The sequence below is a fragment of the Lepidothrix coronata genome, unplaced genomic scaffold (genome assembly GCF_001604755.1).
Source record: "Lepidothrix coronata isolate B3197 unplaced genomic scaffold, Lepidothrix_coronata-1.0 Scaffold49, whole genome shotgun sequence".
Classification (NCBI taxonomy): domain Eukaryota; kingdom Metazoa; phylum Chordata; class Aves; order Passeriformes; family Pipridae; genus Lepidothrix; species Lepidothrix coronata.
This window is the reverse complement of record NW_016690229.1, coordinates 3869321-3887440: the sequence shown is the minus strand read 5'-3', so window position 1 is coordinate 3887440 and position 18120 is coordinate 3869321. Positions and strand designations below refer to the sequence as shown.

The 18120-nt window shown below is 44.2% G+C and overlaps 1 protein-coding gene across 1 annotated transcript in view; it reads right to left on the bottom strand.

The window, feature by feature from the left end:
* Positions 1-12314, bottom strand: part of CDH4 (cadherin 4) — a 426603-nt gene extending 414289 nt beyond the window's left edge. Inside the window, exons 1-2 of the mRNA XM_017815353.1 lie at positions 12217-12314; positions 10031-10142 (exon numbers count right to left, since the gene is read on the bottom strand). Of these exons, the coding sequence (XP_017670842.1) occupies positions 10031-10142; positions 12217-12282 (178 nt within the window). The 5' untranslated portion in view covers positions 12283-12314. The remainder of the gene's footprint in view (positions 1-10030; positions 10143-12216) is intronic.
* Positions 12315-18120: the final 5806 nt, after the last annotated feature.

The following is an 18120-nucleotide window of genomic DNA, read 5'->3' as shown; positions in this document are numbered from 1 at the left end:
AGATGAGATGGCTCCCAGGATGGGAACTGGGACAACGCAAAAGTCAAAATCCCCAGCCATAAGTACAGTAAAAACAGGCTAAAACAGAGAGTCCATACTCCACATACAGGTACAACCCTCCCACTTACTATTTTAGCTTTCATTTAATCCTATTCTTTCGCTCATGTTGGGATTAGTAACAGTTCTGTCAATAAAAATGTCTTCTACTGAACACACCTTCAGCATCTTGAGGGAGGCCAGCCTGCAAATCTTGTCCTGTAGCCTGGACAGACCTCTGGTCCTGGGCATTTAAACAATCCAACTGAACAGAGAATTCCAGCAGTCCTTCCCCTCCAAGAGCAATTTCTTTAAAGTGAATGAACCTATCCCAGGCTTTTAACCTGGATTACTTCTAGATGGCAAAAATTCAAAGATCTCAATGTTTGTAATTTTCATAAAAGTCAGAAAAGTACTGACAAATGAAGACATTTGGAGTTGTGTTCCTACAGAACCCAGATACACAATATCAAGACATAAAAGGCTCAGTTTACAAGCCCCCATTTAAATCTGGGTTATTGAAATAACTCTACCCAGAGCATGTTTGGATGGCTCACGGTCAGAGCAGAAGGCTCTATCACATGAGTTCTGCCACAGCCTGTTTAGAACTGGGTTTGTTCAATATGTTTATTAACAGAGCAGATAAAGGAATGCAGCATATGCTTGTTACATCTGCAAGCCATCCGCAAGGAGGACGCAACTGCAACACTGTTGGAGGTCAAGATTAGAAGTCAAAACCATCCTAACAAGTCAGATAAGTCTGATTGAAAAAAAAAAAAAAAGTAATTCAATAGAAAAGGAGCAAGGTAACATCATTCAGCAGGATTAATCAACTACACATATAGAAAATGACTGGGTAGGTAGCAGTTCATCAAAAAACGATGTGGGAGGTTACACTGGATCACAAGCTGAACATGAGTCAACAGTATCATACTGTTAAGAAAAAAAGCAATCATCATATTAGATAAATCAACTGGAGTATTGCCTGCAAAACAGGCAAAGTAATGCTCAGTGTCTGCTCAGCACTGTGAGCCCTGGCTGGCACCACCACAGCAATGTGGAGCACCAAGTGAATAACAAAGGTAAGGGCTCAGAGGAGGGAGCCAAGCGTGACACATGAAAGGGAACAAATGAGGGGTTCAGCCTAAAGAAGCCAAAAAAAATATTTTCAAGAGTGCTGGGGGGAGAGGAAAAAAAAAAAAAGAATTCAGCAATTGTTCTGTGTGTCTGTGACAAATAGCAACAGGTTTAAATTGCATCGAGAGAGCTTCAGCTTAAGCACGGAGGGAGGGAAGGGAAGCAATATCATATATTGGCTTTGGTCCCCACGAATGGATCTTCAGGACAACATCAGGGACAAACCTATTACAAAGGAGCTGCTCATGCCCTGAGGAGGGAGAGTGCATCAGACACCCTCCTGAGCTCCTCCAGCCCTGTTCCTCCAGGAGGCTGTGACCAACACACAGGTCCAGGTAATATCACAAACAGCTCTCGGTGACATCAGAGACTCACAGGAAGGAACTGCGTGGCCAGAGGCACCTACAGGGCAGGTATCAAACACTCAGGGTTGATTTATACAGTTTTCTATTCACCACCGCAGACTACATCAGGAACAAACAGGGTATCAAATTTTATGCTTTAAACTAGTCCTGATTTGCACTTTATCAACTGTAGCAATTTCTTTATTTTCCAACATCTTTCCAAGCTTGTTTCCTGATGCTTTTCCTTCATATACCAATAATTCCAATCTGCTTTTCCTCCTACGTGGTGAAATAACAGAAATTTGTTTCACTGACCTGCCTTTTATGATTCTCTAGACATGAACTGACAGCACAAGCTGATCCATAGCTTTGTATGGAATAATTTTTGTAATCTTGACTATTTGTCTTTGGATAATTGCTACACGCATAATTATTTTAAAGACAATTTCATTTTAAAAGGATGGAAATTACTACTAGACAAACTCAGTGTAACAAAATTTTAGACTAAGAGTGATTTTTGTGACTAGCCTATGAACTGCTAGAAAATTGTGATTTATAATAGGAACAGTAATAGCCTTTAATGACTGCAGTGCTGCTGGGTATCAATGAAACAGCCTGGCTCATTTCAAAGCAGAAAGGGCATCTATTTTGTTTTTTTCTCCTTCATGGGTGGCCCATACATATCTTCAGGGTCCTTGGAGGAGCTTCCAACATCCCCACAGTGTGTTCCATGCAGTGCCTGCTATTTCCATGCTAATGTTAATAGGCTGTAGCTTATGTGACCCCTCCAAGCAGCAGCTCCTGCACAGCACAACGAGCAGAGAGCTGAGCTGGCTCTCCATCACAAAACCCTGGCAAGTGGTGAGAAACAGTGGCAGGAAAGTAAAAAATAATTAAAATTTCGCATTGGAAGGGAGCAGAAAGCGGGAATCTGCAGAGGCTGGCAGAGAGAGATGCTGGAGCCCGGGGTCACCAGGCATGGGGCAGCAAGAGCGGCTGAACGTCGCTGCTTCCAATGACAGTGCAGCCCATATGCCAGAGCATTTGCCACTGCTCTCTCCCTCTGTGCAACTGCAATTCGAAATTAATATAGAAATTAAGGGTAATGAGTATAAGCAAGAAAAATCGTAAGCCTGTGGCAAAAAGAAATCTTGTTCAACCCAGCTATTTTTCATATTGCAGAAAACATGCTTGAAAAACCTCCTCCTGAAAGAAGCAAAGGAGCCAGTTCTAATGGCAAATATTTTGGGAAAACGGGAACTCTGTAAGTTCTCCTTTATTCTAGTAAAAATAAAGAGGAAACCAAGAGCTTTTTCAATTTAAGTGTAACATTTCCTTATGCCAGGAGACAAACTATGCCTAGGTTAAGTCTGGACATTAATGGAAGCAAACAGCAGAATGCTGGTCCCTGGTGTTTCAATTATTCTCTCTTTAGAGGTTACGCTTCCAAGAAATTAGAGAAACACAATTTCCCAGTAAGGATCATGTTTTGCAGGGTGTTGCAATGTTTTTATTTAAAGCTGTTTGATTTGTGCTTGCAGAGAAGCTCAGTTCATCACTCTGCCTTCTCTTCTATTCACCTGCAAAGTTCTCCACAGGAACAGAGCACAGTGGAGGCTGGACAGGCTCCTGTGTAGAGCTGTCCAGCACAGGGTCAGCCAGAGCAGGCTCCAGGGCTGTGTCCAGTTGGGTTCCAAGTATCTCCAAGGTTGGAGACTCCATGACATCTCTGAGCTACCTCTTCCAGTGTCTGTCAACCCTCACACTGAGAGTTTCTTCCCATGTTTAAGTGCAAAGTCCTGTATATCCATTTCTTTCTCTGTGCCCCACTGACAAGAACCTGGCTCTGTCATCTCGACACACTCTCCCAAGGTATTTATACACAACAATAAAGTCTCCCCCTGAGACTTCTCCAGGCTAAACAATCCCAGGGCTCTCAGCCTGTCCTTTCAGAAATACTAATAAATAAATATTAAACCAAAATATAAGAAACAATATATCACAGCATACTGAGCAGCAAGAAAACCCTCAAATGGCAGGGCTGGCCAAGGACACTTTTGGGGTTTACCTGAAAAAGCAACACTGGGGGGGTCATTTAGGCATTGAATGTGAAGCCAAACCCTCTCCAGAACCTTTGGCTAGCACATAAAAGGTTTACATACACAAAACCAGATACAGATTGAGTCCATCAAGGCAGCAGAGACACCTACTGCAGTGCTCCACATCAGGATCCGGGAGAAATCTGTTTCTAATCACTGCCACAGGTTCATCTCAAACCCTCCGTCAAACCATCCAGAGCTGGAGTTCCCAGAGGCAAATACTGGTCTTTGTTTTTCAAAGATCACTTTCTGGCCTTAGTTCCTACTATTTCCATTCGCCTAAAAATAAAAAACTCAGTTTGATACAGCAGTAGCACCAATTCTGAATTTACCAGTAACCTCGAATCAAACAGAAACTCCCTTCTTTCCCTATGTTATTCAAATTCATTCCATGAAAAAATATTAAGAAGCAGATTTCTAATGAAATCCTATCCTCTGTAGTTTTAATCTCTTCTTGCCCTTCAAATAAGACTTTTAAGCATTATCTATATTGCTAAAATATTCTATGAGCTGTGCACATGGCCCATGCTGCTGTCGAACCAAGTACTTCACCAGCTTGAGTTTGCAATGAAATAAGCCACCTCTAAAAAAACATTACACTCATTTCCAGGGTAGAAATTAAGGCAGAAGGAGGCCTGCACATAAATATCAATGAAATTAGGCAATGAGAACTGGCATTAGGTCAATGAAAATTAAGCAAGAAAATATTTCACTGCTAGAATAAATAAGTTTCAATTGCCACATGCAAAAACCATAATTTCCAGAATGCTTTCAGCATCTGCTCTGTAAGATCAGAGCTCATGAGCTCTGTCAGCGACAGTCAGTTCCTGTACAAAGAACTGCCTTTAAAATTAACATTTTCTAACCTTAAAAGACCCAACATTATCAGTCTGGAGTTCAAAACAACTGGTATTTCACAATAAATAACAAATTGATACTCTTCCAGACATGGCTTATTTCCTAAAAGCCTAAGCATAAATAAAGAAATTAATAAATTATTCAACAGAAATTGTTGTTTCATTTTCTTCCTTAATACATATTTAGAGTGCCTAATTTGAAGCAGTGCAGTTCTTCAACAGACAAATCCCTGAAAGTAGAGAGAAGCTTCAAGCCTGTTGTTGGAGAAGCAGATTTATTCAGATAAAAATCAGTTAACTCCCCAGAATGCAGAAAAAAGTAATTTTACTTGGGTTTGAGGAATTTGGTTCAAAGCTCTGAACTAGAAAGCAATATATACAGTTATTAAACAGTGTAAGGGGATTAACTCTACAGAGTGTTATTGACTACTCCAGTCTCATTAAGTGCAATTTTATTTAGATAAAAACGTCATCTTAAGCATCATTTTTGTGTCAGAACTCAGATCTGAAGAACAACATTAAAAATAAATAGGCATCAGCAGTTCCCTGATCTGCAGCAGCTCTTTCTGGGGTCTCCCCTGGAACTCATGATTGAAATTATGGTTTTGATTTGCAACTTGCCCATCACGAGAAACTGCTTTTAAAAGAAGTTGTCCTGCAGAACGTGGGAAGTGTTTTTTGAGAGGCAGCTCCACTGGGGCACGTACAGGCTTAACACAGAAAGCTGATGTCTGTCTGCCTCTTTTCCCTCCAAGAAAGGAATGAAGAAAGGTTAGGGAAAGAGTTCTGCATTCCCGGTGGACTTTCTCCTACCTTCAGATTTTATTAGGGAACTGTGAAGCTAATTACGTGTACGATAACTTCAGTAACTGCTTTTCATGCAGAATCACAGAGCAGAAAATAATGAAAACATGAATGGAAAAGCCTCTCTGCTTTTTCAACTCAGAGCAGCTTGGAGAAGGCACTGGCTATTGTAGGCTGCAGCAGAGCTGCTGTGAGGAACAGAAACCCTCAAGAGGTGCTCAAAAACCCCACCAAACAGCAGAACAAAGCCCAGCACTCCCCGAGATCTTCCCTTTCCAAAAACATCTGTACAACACACCAAGGGGCACTGAGAAGACACAGGAATGACCAGGGGCAGAAGAGGCCACAGGCAACTTCTCATACACACTTCAGGGGCAGACCCCAATCTGCAGAACCCCGTGGGAACCAAGCTCCTACCAAAATTAACAGCAGATGGGTACCCGTGTATTTTTTGGACTCTAAACCAAGGAAAAGCAGGAAGCCTACACTATCTACTGTATCCCATGAAGACTGGGGATGCTGGGGTTCTTTGGTCTATCTGTTTTATGCTTTCAAAACAGTATTCACAGCCTTCCTAAGCTTTAACATTGGATAGGATGAGGGCTCAGTAGGATGGAGGTTTTGAAACCTCATTGGGAGAACAAAAACCTTTCAACCACGAAGAACATCCTACCTCTAAAAAACTTAAAAGAGACAGCCTCTATGCTGAATTCTTATTAAAAAACTGGTATTTCAGTAAAGCTTTTATGCATTTTATTCATTTCTAACACAAAATAATGCTAGTAAAAATCCCGGTATGGAAGCAATTACATTTTTATACATTTGCATGAGCTTGGCTACCTTTGGTTGCGTACACTTGCTTAAAGCAGAACATGCTGGCAGAGTTTATTCATCTTCCCATATGAAAATAAACTGTGCTTCCACACACTTTTACCCAAACGTAGCTGCCTACACAAGCGAAGTTATCCTGCTACAGCACTACAGGAACTGCTCGAGGTGGGCAACAGAAACATGAATCACTGCAGAGGAAGAGATGCACAGAAGAACAAAAGAGGGGCTGTACATCTCAACTGCTTGTGCTGTCTCCTGGTGGTAGGTAAAGCTGTGAGCTGTTTAGTTTAGGTGTATCTGAGAGGTGATGTGCTGTACTATGATGGTATTGCACTGGAGGAATAATGCATTTAACACCTTGATGCCATCCCACCCCCTCCCAGCACGCCAATAAAACCTGAGCTTCTCATTTGGGAAAATGTATTTCTCATTAATTACAATCTTTAAAAACCCTACTAAAAATGGAAAAGGGCATAAACTATCAAGAGTATCAGTCCCCCCTGGATCACATTGCACATTGCTTTCAGCATCCTGCTCCTTATTCTCTCTTTCCCCAAGAGGCCACTAGTCATCATCGCTCCCCTCCACCTCAGTTCACACTCAGGGATCAGATCCCCCGAGTCACTGCTGAACTGCCTTTGGTGCAGCACTGCATGTCGCTGCTCCCCACCCCTCAGGACCAATGTTCTCACCATGTTAAGTTCACATTAATAATTAAAAAAGAGAAAAAGATACCAGTGCTGCAATCGTCCTCTGCCATACTGCAGGCTTTGAGATTTTCCCCTTAGGCTAAAGAAGAAGATAGTTAACAAACCTATTTTAAACATTATCGTGCATCAGTGATCAAGGCTAAGTTTATTATCGTGCAAACAAACACAAAGACAAAAGAAATATAACAAAGTACACCCCAGTAACTTTCATTAAGAGATGCAGGGACGGCATTTCTAAGGCAGGCACTGGCTCCACAAATCACCTCAACTAATATCCCATCATCAGGCCACAGGGCTGGCAGTGATGTGCAATATGTGGTATTTGTGGCACTGCTGGGGAAAACTATTTTAAGTCTAATTAACACGGAATTTTTAGAATGCAGATGCTTTTCATTTATACATAAAACAAAATGCCGTGACATTTCTCCCATCCATTTATCATAAACAAGTTAATTACTGTGTAACAAATAACTCCTGCTAGAATCTGTATGTTTTGAGCATGTTAGAGAGCTGACTCAGGCAAATAAGAGGAACCACAAAGTAGTAGCTAATAGCTTACGGCATACTTATAATAAAACAATGACTCTGTAAAAGCTCTTGTTGTCAAATTAAGGCTAAGCTATTTCCATTGGAATAAGCCAATTATAAGCAGTCATTATCTATTTAAGTTGATTCAAACCTAGAATACTATAAACACTTTCACTTTGATACATTCATAACACTGCATACATTTGAGAGCTGGATATTACAAAGCTTAAAAAGGAGATGTCGGGTTTATTGCCACGCAGCTTATCCTGATCCATGGGACATCCAAACTTCCCCAGCTGGTGGAAGTTCACCACTATGCTGAGCTCTACATACTCCCTGGTTTCTGATGAACAAGCCTTCAGGCAGTATAAACTGTCCCACATCTCCTTCCTCAGGACAAAATGAGGATTCTGCACCATAAAGACCCTATATTTGCTCACTGAAATCCCCTGAGAGCCACCTGCACTACATATACACTTCCCCCCCCCCATATTCCATGAAAGCACTGACAGGTGAATTCCTGCCTACTTTTTTTTTTTTTTCCCAGGTAAACAGTCCCATTTGGCCTGAAGATGAATTACTGAATGCTGATGAATAAGATGGTGGTAGCTGGCAGCAAAGCTTTGCGTGGTAAGATGGTGTGAAACAGTACATATGTCAATCTATCAAACACGATAATGTAAGCAAGCTGAACCCATTTTTGGTCTGAACTATTGTACAATACTTCACCCAGATGGAAGAAAGAGATAAACATTTTATGCTTCAGACATATCAAGTGTTAGGAAGTAAAATTAAACCTAAACTGGAAAACTACCAATTTTACAGGCTAGAGTATATATAAAAAACAACACAAGCATGAAGAAGAATCTTCTCGCCCATTATTGTATAAATTAATTAGATATATTTGCTTCCTATGATAAACAACAGCATGTATTTGACTATAGATTAAAAGGTGTAAAGATGATAGTTTATTTATTAGCAAACACAGCATTTGCACTTTTTTCTTCCTCCTTTGGTTGACAAAATGCTTATAAATCATGGAGCTTGTGACAATGTTATCAGGTCATGAATCTTACAAGTGGGGCACAGATATATAATGTCCCCAGGGTGAGTTCAGCCCTAAATCAGAGGCAGGTTTGCCATGACTAATGTGAAACTACAACTGGTCCCTAAAGGATAATATTAAATGGAAATATATTTTCATTCAAATCAACTTGACAGCCTATGTATATATAATTTCATATTTAAAAATTATTTAAAACTGAAATAAAATGACAGCACTGTGCTCTCTTCAAAGTCAATGCCAGCTAATGCCTTTAAAGAGACCTTCTGCTCCATCCCTGTTGTCCACCCCCATAAACACACAGCACAATTTATCAAGCACTAAACTGCAAAAAATACTCTTCTGAGCAAATATATTTATGATATTGCTTTCTACAGTACTTGGAGAACATTTTTTATCAAATAATTTCCAAAGCTAAAAAAGCATGAAATCTACTCGGTTTCCAGACTGACCTGTAAAGCCAGTGTAAATCTTTGGGAAAAATTGCTATTATGTGTGTAAATGATTGGTATTTGGTCTCTTCAATGTTGCTGTATTCCTGGGATTGTCTGTGTCAGTTCCTTATTTGGTTACCCTTCAAACTAAAAACAAACTCCCCAATGTTTACTAATTGATGCCAGGCCAGGCAAGAGAATTCCTGAACGGCAACACTAAGATAACTGGGCCCAGAAACAAAACGGATTGCCAGTTCATGGAGAGCAAAAATGTCCAGTCCTGGATTCTGCTGAAGCCAGAGAGAACACTGACAACTCTCCCTCTCTTCTGAGAAAAATCAAAGTAACAGAGCAGGTGTTTGCTCTGGAGGAAGACAGAAATCCCAGCCTTCTGGCAGAGAGATGCATGTGAGTAACTGTACTCAGGAGAAAGCAGCAAAAGGTTTATAAACCCTTGAGTAGAGCATCGTTCTGATGTGCTCCCCACCTTCCTGGGGGTGCTTGGGGGGGTGAGGTTTGATCTTCAAAAATTCTCTTGGAGTAAAACAGTATTTTCCTGTGCCATGCAAATCTAAAGTTTAATTATTTTTAACTAGAAAGGGAGACAAATCAATACACAGGATAATCTGTTGTTATTTGGATTACGAAGACATCTCAGAGTTTACAATCACAAAACTGGTTATAATCCCGCAATTACTATAAAGCTAATTGGTAGTTTCTTTTTGCCTATGTTTTCATGTTGTCAGTGGGGCAGTAATGAAAATGAATGCCACATTTGTGAACAGAATGTCTGTAGGCTTGTTTACCACATTTCCAACAACAACGTCTGCTTTATCATGCATTTCAAAGCAGGGATAATTTAGGGATCTTTGAATTTCATACATAAAAATACTTTCTAAAATATCAAATGCAGAGCTCCTTCAGACGGGGTGGGAGTGGGAGACTTAAGAGTGAAGTGATGACCTCGCATACTACAGCAAACAATCCACCTGGAGCAGACAGCACGCGGACTTCCAGTGATTCATCTGTATTCAAAACTGTGCTCAGGTAAACCACTTAGTGTTTCATCCTCCTACAAACATAATTCTGCAGACAATTTCACCATCAAAACCAGCATCTTTAAGCCTCCTTTCACCTCCTGAAAATACAGTTATTGCAGAAGCTATTAAGCTTTTTATTCCACTTACCTTTGAGTAACTTCTGCCCTTCCATGATGTTTTGGGAGACGAATGCTGTGTAGTCTTGCTCTGAGAAGCCAGGCTTGCATGTGGGTCTCACTGTAAGATCCCCATTGTGTGCCTGCAAAAAACAAGGAAAATGCACACTATGACTTTTGTCATTTGGGAGAATGTTTTGTACCCAATGATGAGGTGTTACAGGCATGGGCAAACCTGCACAGTAAGGCAGTGTGCAAGCAGAAGCTGCTGGTGTTAGAGTGTCTATCTGTTGGAGTGCATCCATACTGTAGCTGCAAAAATAAAATGGGCCAGCAAGTAGTTGCCTGACTACAAGAGAGCATTGTTTTGTAGGAAGACTGGGATACTGGGCACTGTCAGAAGAGGGGAGGAAACAAAGAGCAGCAATTCATCAGGGCGAGCTGTGCTCGCACTGGAGACACGGAAAGGCCTGATGTTGCAACATCCAAATCACTGAGGTTTGCTATTGAGAAACCGGGCAAAGCACAGGACAGACGGGGGACAAACAGCCAGCTCACAGCAGCCTCAGGAGCCTGAGACCAGGTAGAGACACCCTTCCTTCCCCTTCACCCTGCACCAGCCTCCAAGGCTCTGCCTGCTGCTGCCTCTGGGACCCTCCAGGCTCCGCACTTGCCCCAGCAGTAGGAGAGGATGGAGGGGATCTCAATCAAAAATGTAACAATGCACAGTCTCATACACAGTGTGCCAGGAACCAGGGACAAGCATCCAGCTAAACACTCAGCTGCAACTTTGGACTGCACAGAGGGGATCCAGCCCCTGCCATAGGGACAAAGTAGTCCAGTCACAGCAGTCCAGGCTCCTTGGGATTCCCTGGCAAGGAAGGTCCCAGACCCCAACTCCAAGGAACTCGCTGACAGCACACAAGCCAGTGATTCATGCCTAACGAGTGCCAGGTGATTTACGCACAAACAAGTGCTGGTGGCAGGGGATTTCTAACGCGCTCGGGCTGTCGGCAGAGCCAGCCAGAGCATCGCTTAGCGATGCCGGCTGCACCTCCGACGCCTCCAGTCCCAGCCGCTCGCTGAAGCCCGGGGACCGGGAGAGGCACTTCCTCGGGAAAGTGCAACTCCAGGCGTGCACCTGCCTCTCCGGGGGGAGCATCAGAGCTCCCCTGAGGCCCCCGAAACACTCCCGGACGCAGACGATGCTGCATTAGAGAGAGACAGAAGGGAAGCGGAGCGAAGGGTCCTTTCGGATGAGCTTAGTAAGCAGAACGCAAGCCAACGTACTCGGCTAAGAATCACGCTCGGGAGACGGATGCCAGCTACTGCATGGGAAGCGCAAGGAAGCGGCGGCTCTGTGGACTCTGACCGTCACTGGCAAGATGTTGCCATTAGGAAACATTTCTAAGGGTCTCGCTGAACGTAACAGGCTTTGAATCTGAAATCGCCCCATTATTATAGCGGTGCTCGCTAAACGAGAGCGCACGGGGGCTATTCCTGCGCACCCAGCAGCCTCCCCAAGGCTCGGGACATCCTCACACATTCAACTTGGCACCGGGGGATCGAGGCAGAAAAATAAACGGCTCTTGTTCCCGCAGCCAGTGCAGCCCGAAACCCAGCGGCAGCCCCGCTCGCTTTGTAACACTGCAGCCACGCGTCCAGGCGCTTGTTGATGTTCTACAGACCCCCCTGCATTTCAGACGGGGTGGGAATAAAACCCTAAAAACCCCAAACTTTTCAGACCATCACCACCCCCTCACAAACACGGTCCGCGCCCGCCCGGTGGGTTTAGGGGCTCGTAAAGATAAAAGTTCAGGGCTGCTCCGCGGGGCGGGCGGCGGGGAGCGCAGCGCGGCGGCTCCGCGGGGCTGGGCGGGCGGAGCGGCTCCGCGCCGGGACGCGCCGCTGCCCGCGAAGTTTCTGTCCGGAGAGGCGCAAGCAGGGAGGGCAAGTTGCGCCCGCACCGCGGAGGCGCAGCTTAAAAAAAAAATTAACAAATTAACAATTAAACCCCGCAACGGCGATTTTAAAAAGCGGGCGAAACGGCGGAGCGGCGGCGGCAGCAGCAGCAGCAGCACCCACCGCCGGAAAAGCCCCGCGCGCCGCGAAGTTGCGGCGGGGCGGCGCGGCGGCACCTCCGGGGGACGGGAATCGCACGGGTGATGCTCGCCCGCTGTCCCCCCCACCCTCCGCGCCGTGGGGCGCCCCACTTACCGCCGCCGAGCCCCAGACGGGAAGGAGGAGCAGCAGCACCAGCAGCACCCTCGAGCCGGTCCTCATGGCCCCGCCGGGCGGGGGGCGGTGGCCGCGCAGAGCCGGGGCCGGGGGGTCGCCGCTGCCGCCCCGCTCCCGCCGCTCGCTGCCCGCTCCGGGCTGCAGGTGAAGCGCGCGCCGCCGCCACGCCCCGCCCCGCCGCGCGCGGGCACGCGCCGCCTTAAAGCGGCAGGCGCCGCCCCGCTGAGGGGAGGGGGCCGAGGGCGAGCGTGGGGAAGGGGAGGGTGAGGGAGAGCGCCGGGGAAAAGCGGGAGGAGGGGGGGGAGTTCGGCGTCGCCGCGTCCCTCGGCGCCCTGTGGAGCTCCGCGGGGAGCCTCGGCTGCGCGGAGAACGAACTTAAATGACCGAAGGTGAAAAAATTGGCGTATTACGGAAAAAAAAAAATACCCCAGCGCGTCCGGAGATGATGGAGACACGGGGAAAAAAAACAAACAAACAAACAACCCGGAGATGATGGAGACGGATCGTGGAATCGTCAAGGCTGGAAGAGACCTTTGAGATCGGCAAGTCCAAGCGTTCAACCCTGCGCAGCCTAAAGCACTAAAGCGCATCACCCAGCGCGTCCTGAGCGCACCCGGGGATGGTGACTCCGCCACCTCCCTGGGCAGCCCATTCCAATCCCTGACCAGCCCATTCCAATCCCTGACCAGCCCATTCCAATCCCTGACCAGCCAATTCCAATCCCTGACCAGCCCATTCCAGTCACTGACCAGCCCATTCCAATCCCTGACCAGCCCATTCCAATCCCTGACCAGCCCATTCCAGTCCCTGACCGACCCAACAGTGCCAACGTGTTTTCTAGTGCCGAGTCTGAATCTCCCCTGTCTCACCTTAAGGCTATCGCATTACCTTAAGGCATTTCCTCCAGTCCTCTCGGCGTGTGTCCACGGAGGAACAAGTAGAATGTCCATTGAGGGAAAAAGTAGCATATTGAGGAAAAAAGTGATATATCCCTGGAAAGGTGTGCCCAGTGGGGAAAAAACTAATGTGTCCAGGTGAAAAGCACGTGCATCCCGTGAGGAAAGTGAGTGTGCCCATAGGAAAGACATATATCCACAGGTTGGTGAGTGTATCCCGTGAGGAAAGCAGAGCCCAGGCCGTGAGAAAAGGTGCCATTAGAAGGGAGTAGCAACTCCACAGGAAAAATTACCTACTGGGGAGGAAAAAAGTAATATATCCAGAGATAAAAAACTGGAATACCTGGAGAAGAACGACAACAGAAGAAACCACAGCCCTGCCATGGCAGGGACTCTCTGCTTCACCTGCAAAGGGCTTTGCTGGTATCACCCCTCTGTGAGGGCAGGAGTGCCTCCATGGCAGCCGGGTCTGGCTCTGTGGGATGAGGGTCAGGACGGGCTCTGGGCGGGCAGGGATGGGGGTGCAGGTCCCTGAGCCCCCACTTCAGGCTCTGCACTCATGCTGGGGAGGGTGCAGCAAGTGCCTCTCCAGCAGAGAATGATTTAGGTCTGCTGAGGATCAGGTAGAGAAATTGGCAGTGCCAGAAACAGCTCCTCAGCCGTGTCCGTGAGCCTGGCTCTGCTTTTCTTAGAGGAAAATAGGCTTGTCAAGCCTAATCCACATCCACATCAGTAGCAGAGAAAGCTAACTCCACTGAACTAGCGGTTTTCTGGTGTAAAAATAAAGGAAGATCAACGCAGGGCCAGAAAGTGAAACTTCAGTCACACAGAAAACTGAGAGCAGAAAGAAGCAGTTTCAGGCTCCTGCTCTTTTCCTACAGCATGACCCTGCCACCCAAACACCATCCTCTCCCTCTCCCAGTGCAACTCAATGCCACAAATAGAAGTTCCTGGGCATGTATATTTTGTGCATATAAATCCCACAACGATTTGCATAAATAGATGCACACTGTCTGATGTACGTGCAAAGTCAGACACTGCAGCTGAAAAATCTGGTCATTAAACTGTTCTGTGAGATTTTCACGTTTCTGAAGGAATGAGACACATAAATCCACTGACTGCATCTTTGGCTATTGAGTAGATTTAATAGCATTGTGTTAACACCTAGAGACGTTAGTGGAGAACTGAGGCCTCATTGTATTAAGCTCTGTAGACACGAATAATGAAAAGATTGTTCCAACCCCACCAATTTACAGTCTTAGTGGATTATGGGGTTTATTTTGTTTTTAAACAAGCGTTTCTGAGTTTGTTATATAACATGAAATAAATCCCATCATTGTATTGAATTTAACGTAGACCCTTTTTTATGAAGCACTTTCACAGAGGGAGAAATAATCGAGTGACACTATCATAGCAAAAATAAATCCTTATGTATATATATATATATATATATATAAAATACATTTTCTTCTTTTATATATATCCTCAAAAGTTTGAAGTAGATTGTTCCAAGTTGAAGGGCAGTTGCTATTTAAATAAAACTACAAGTGCTCTGGTGTCTACTTGGAATATTTTGGATTTGGGCAACTACAGAGTGGATATTTCTTTGTGAATACCTGTGGCTGGTTATTTTGACTCTGGCTGGACTACAGCTGTTGCTATGCATGTGCTCGTTCTGTTTGATAACTTTGTTAATATGACAAGTTCTACAAGTATTGTCAAAATAAGTCTGACACCACAACAGATTGTGAAGAAAAGGCAGAGCAGTAGTGGAAAAAAAAATAGAATTCTTCAACATGTTTACAGTTGATTTCTAATCTGATGGCAAATTGATTTTTTTTTCCCAAACTGGTTTGCCATCCCTCTTTTCTAAGCTGTGGTAACAAACTCTGTGCTCAGGAAATGAGGCTGCAAATGGAGTGAGTACGAGTCCAGGTTATGTTTCTAATAACACTGGGCTGTGTGAGACAGTGGGTGCCTTCCCAAACTGAGGTGTTTCCAGAAGTCAGAGGAGAATACAGATCCAGCATTCAGACAATGGAAATCACTGGTTTACCTGTGTGGTTTCTTTCACTCTACCATTTTCCTTCAACTCTTTACACTCCAATTAATTTTGGAAGGAATTACAGTGTTTCTAACTGATTAGCTACCATTTCAACTACCTCCTTGTTTAGAAGCACTTAACATGAAGTACTTACAAAATATCTTCCTTCAGATCTTTAAGGAAAATTAAAATATGCCATTTACATTTTTGTACCTACTGAATTTTTCACAAACTATTGCATTTAAGATTACAGGTCTGAGCTGGGCCTGAACATATGTTATTTGGGAGGGTTCGCTTCGGAGTCTCACTTCACTTGGAATCTGATGGGAGACTGGTAAGGAACTGGTATTCTGGCACAAAATGGAAATAGGAAGCTCTACTGTCTAACACACAAATGCTACAAGATGTGGGTTTGGCTGGATGAAGACATTTAAGAGCGTGCACATGCACAGTAAATCAACTTGCTAAACACCTCAAGAACAAAACTGCTGATCCTAAGAGCCAACTTGCTGCACTGCACAACACTCAAGAGAATAAAAGGCTCATAGATGAGCCATCTACAGAGCTGACTGTGCTGGGATAATGAGGAGCGGAGAGAACACGAGGGATTTTTCCCTGCTTGATGCACACATGTAATTCCTATTGACAGCAGTGGGAGTTGCACGTACATATCAAGGGGACAATAGAACCCTTAGTGGTGGAGATGAGTATCGGATGTGAGCTGTGTGACCACTGAGAGAATGAGGGAGAGGGAGGTGTGATTGCTGAGGGACAGTACAACACACAATAAAATTGTCAAGCAGCCATCAAATATGTGAAAGCATGGGAGTAACAAATTAAATGGACAGGAGGTGAGAAAACAGTGTCTCAAGAGACTTTTGCCTTCCTAGCTTAGGGCTGATATTTGAATTCCTTATTTGGGAAATATTCCCGCTGGCTTAACCCATTTAATTCTCTGATAAGTAAATGTTTTCCTGTACTCGAGTAAATAGTTGCAGCCTAGATGCCAAGGATAAAAATGGAGTTTATTAAAGAAGTGTGATAAACAAGAAATTAATACAGTGTGCAGACCACACTTTAGGTTTCTTTTGTATGATCTGAGGACTCTTGCTGCTCAAATAGAAGACAGCAATCTGACCGGTGATTTACAGAATCATTATTAGAATCATAATTTTAGTTTGTGTTAGAAGTATTAACAAAGGACAAAACAGAGCAATGATAACGATTCTAGTTTGATAGATTGTGGTAAATTATGTGTTTATGTCAGCAGTTCAGAAATTAGATGAATGAGAAGTGCCTTCAGATTTAATCCACATTTGGGATCTTTTAAAGATGTGTAGGGAAGAGGGGACAAGATGAAACTGAGCAGTAAAGGGAAAGGTAAATCAAAGCTATGGAGAAATTAATGATCAGCAAAAGACATAAATATCTACCAGATCTCAATGAAAACCAACAGAAGAAACAAAGGATGCTCCTGACTAGGAGGGCTACAACCACAGAAGGAAAACTAGCAGTAAAAGTCAGAGTTTGGTACATTTATGTGATTTTTTTAAGCAACAGCAACTGGAGCTACATGAATGGTTGGGCACAGCTCAGCATTCTGGGTTGCTTATGATCTGGCTCCAGAACAAGATCTAAAGACAAAACGATGAGTCACAGAGGAGAAAGAGACTTGAAGAAAGGAAAAAGTAGCACTGAACAGGAATGGAATATGCACTAGTTTAAGCTGATTTTGTACCAGCCTGCACGTGCTCCCTGTGTGCTGGAATAGTGAGAATGACACAACCATCCTCCTGGTTAAACAGCTCTTTTGAAGTCCCATTTTCAGTCCTGCCAGACGTGCTGCAATGCCAAGGAATTTGAACTTTCTCTCTTTTACGCTATCTACTCATCCGTACATTGTGGATCCAAGTGATTCTTCTGAGCTGGTCATGTGAATGGCAATGAGGAAAATACAACTTCAGAGGCCCTGTACAAACCCTTCCTGCTCAGCTAATTACACTGACCAAGGGAGGCCAACTTTGGTGTAGTCTGACCTCCAATTATGAGACACTCTGTGGTCTCCTCACTGAACTATGCAGGCATTAATGGCAGCATGCCAGCAATGGCTATATTAAAATCAATTTGAAGATCCCAAATCCATGTCTCTTTCACCTTAGGTGAGGTAACACACCTTATAATAGTGTAGCTCTTCATAAAATATTGTAAAACAAAATTGACCTATGCGAAACAATTAACAGTGCTATTTTTTCCCCCATTTATTGTATTCTTGCAAAAACAAAGGAAAAAGGGAAGGGCAGGCTGGGAGGCTTAATAGGTCTGTGTCTTTGCAGTGGAGGGCAGTTAAAAAAAAAAAGAAAAGAAGCAGAATAGCAGAATTAGGTTTGTTCTCAGAGTCACCAAGGAGAACAAACTGCAAGAGATCCCTAACACAGCAGGCAGGCAGCTCCCAGGCTGCTCCATGAGGTAATGCTCGATATTCATGGAAACAATGAAACCCCACCAGATTTAGTAAAAAAGAGATGAGTAGCCAGTCTGTGATTTTACAAGCAGGAAGAAGGCCACAGATTCCCACTTTCCCCAAAGTCTCCACAAAGTTACTGATTTTAAGACACTCCTCATATGAGTGTGTGTTTCAGTATCATTGTGCCATCAGCTCAGAAACAGAGTTACCTGAACTGTTCATCCCCTGAAAGGATCACACTCAACTCAGGCTTTACCCTGGGACAGCAGTCTGAGAACTTTATCAAAATAATACAAACCAAGTGATTCCCTCCCCACTCTCTCCATGCGCCTCCTCAGAGGTTACAGTTCTATAATTTTCACTCATCACACACCAGAAAACTCCAAATTAATATCAACATAATTAATAATTTCCAATAGGGAGTGCTGAAAGAAAATGAGAATTTTTAAGACTTGCAGCTTGTGCTGTTATTATTGTTT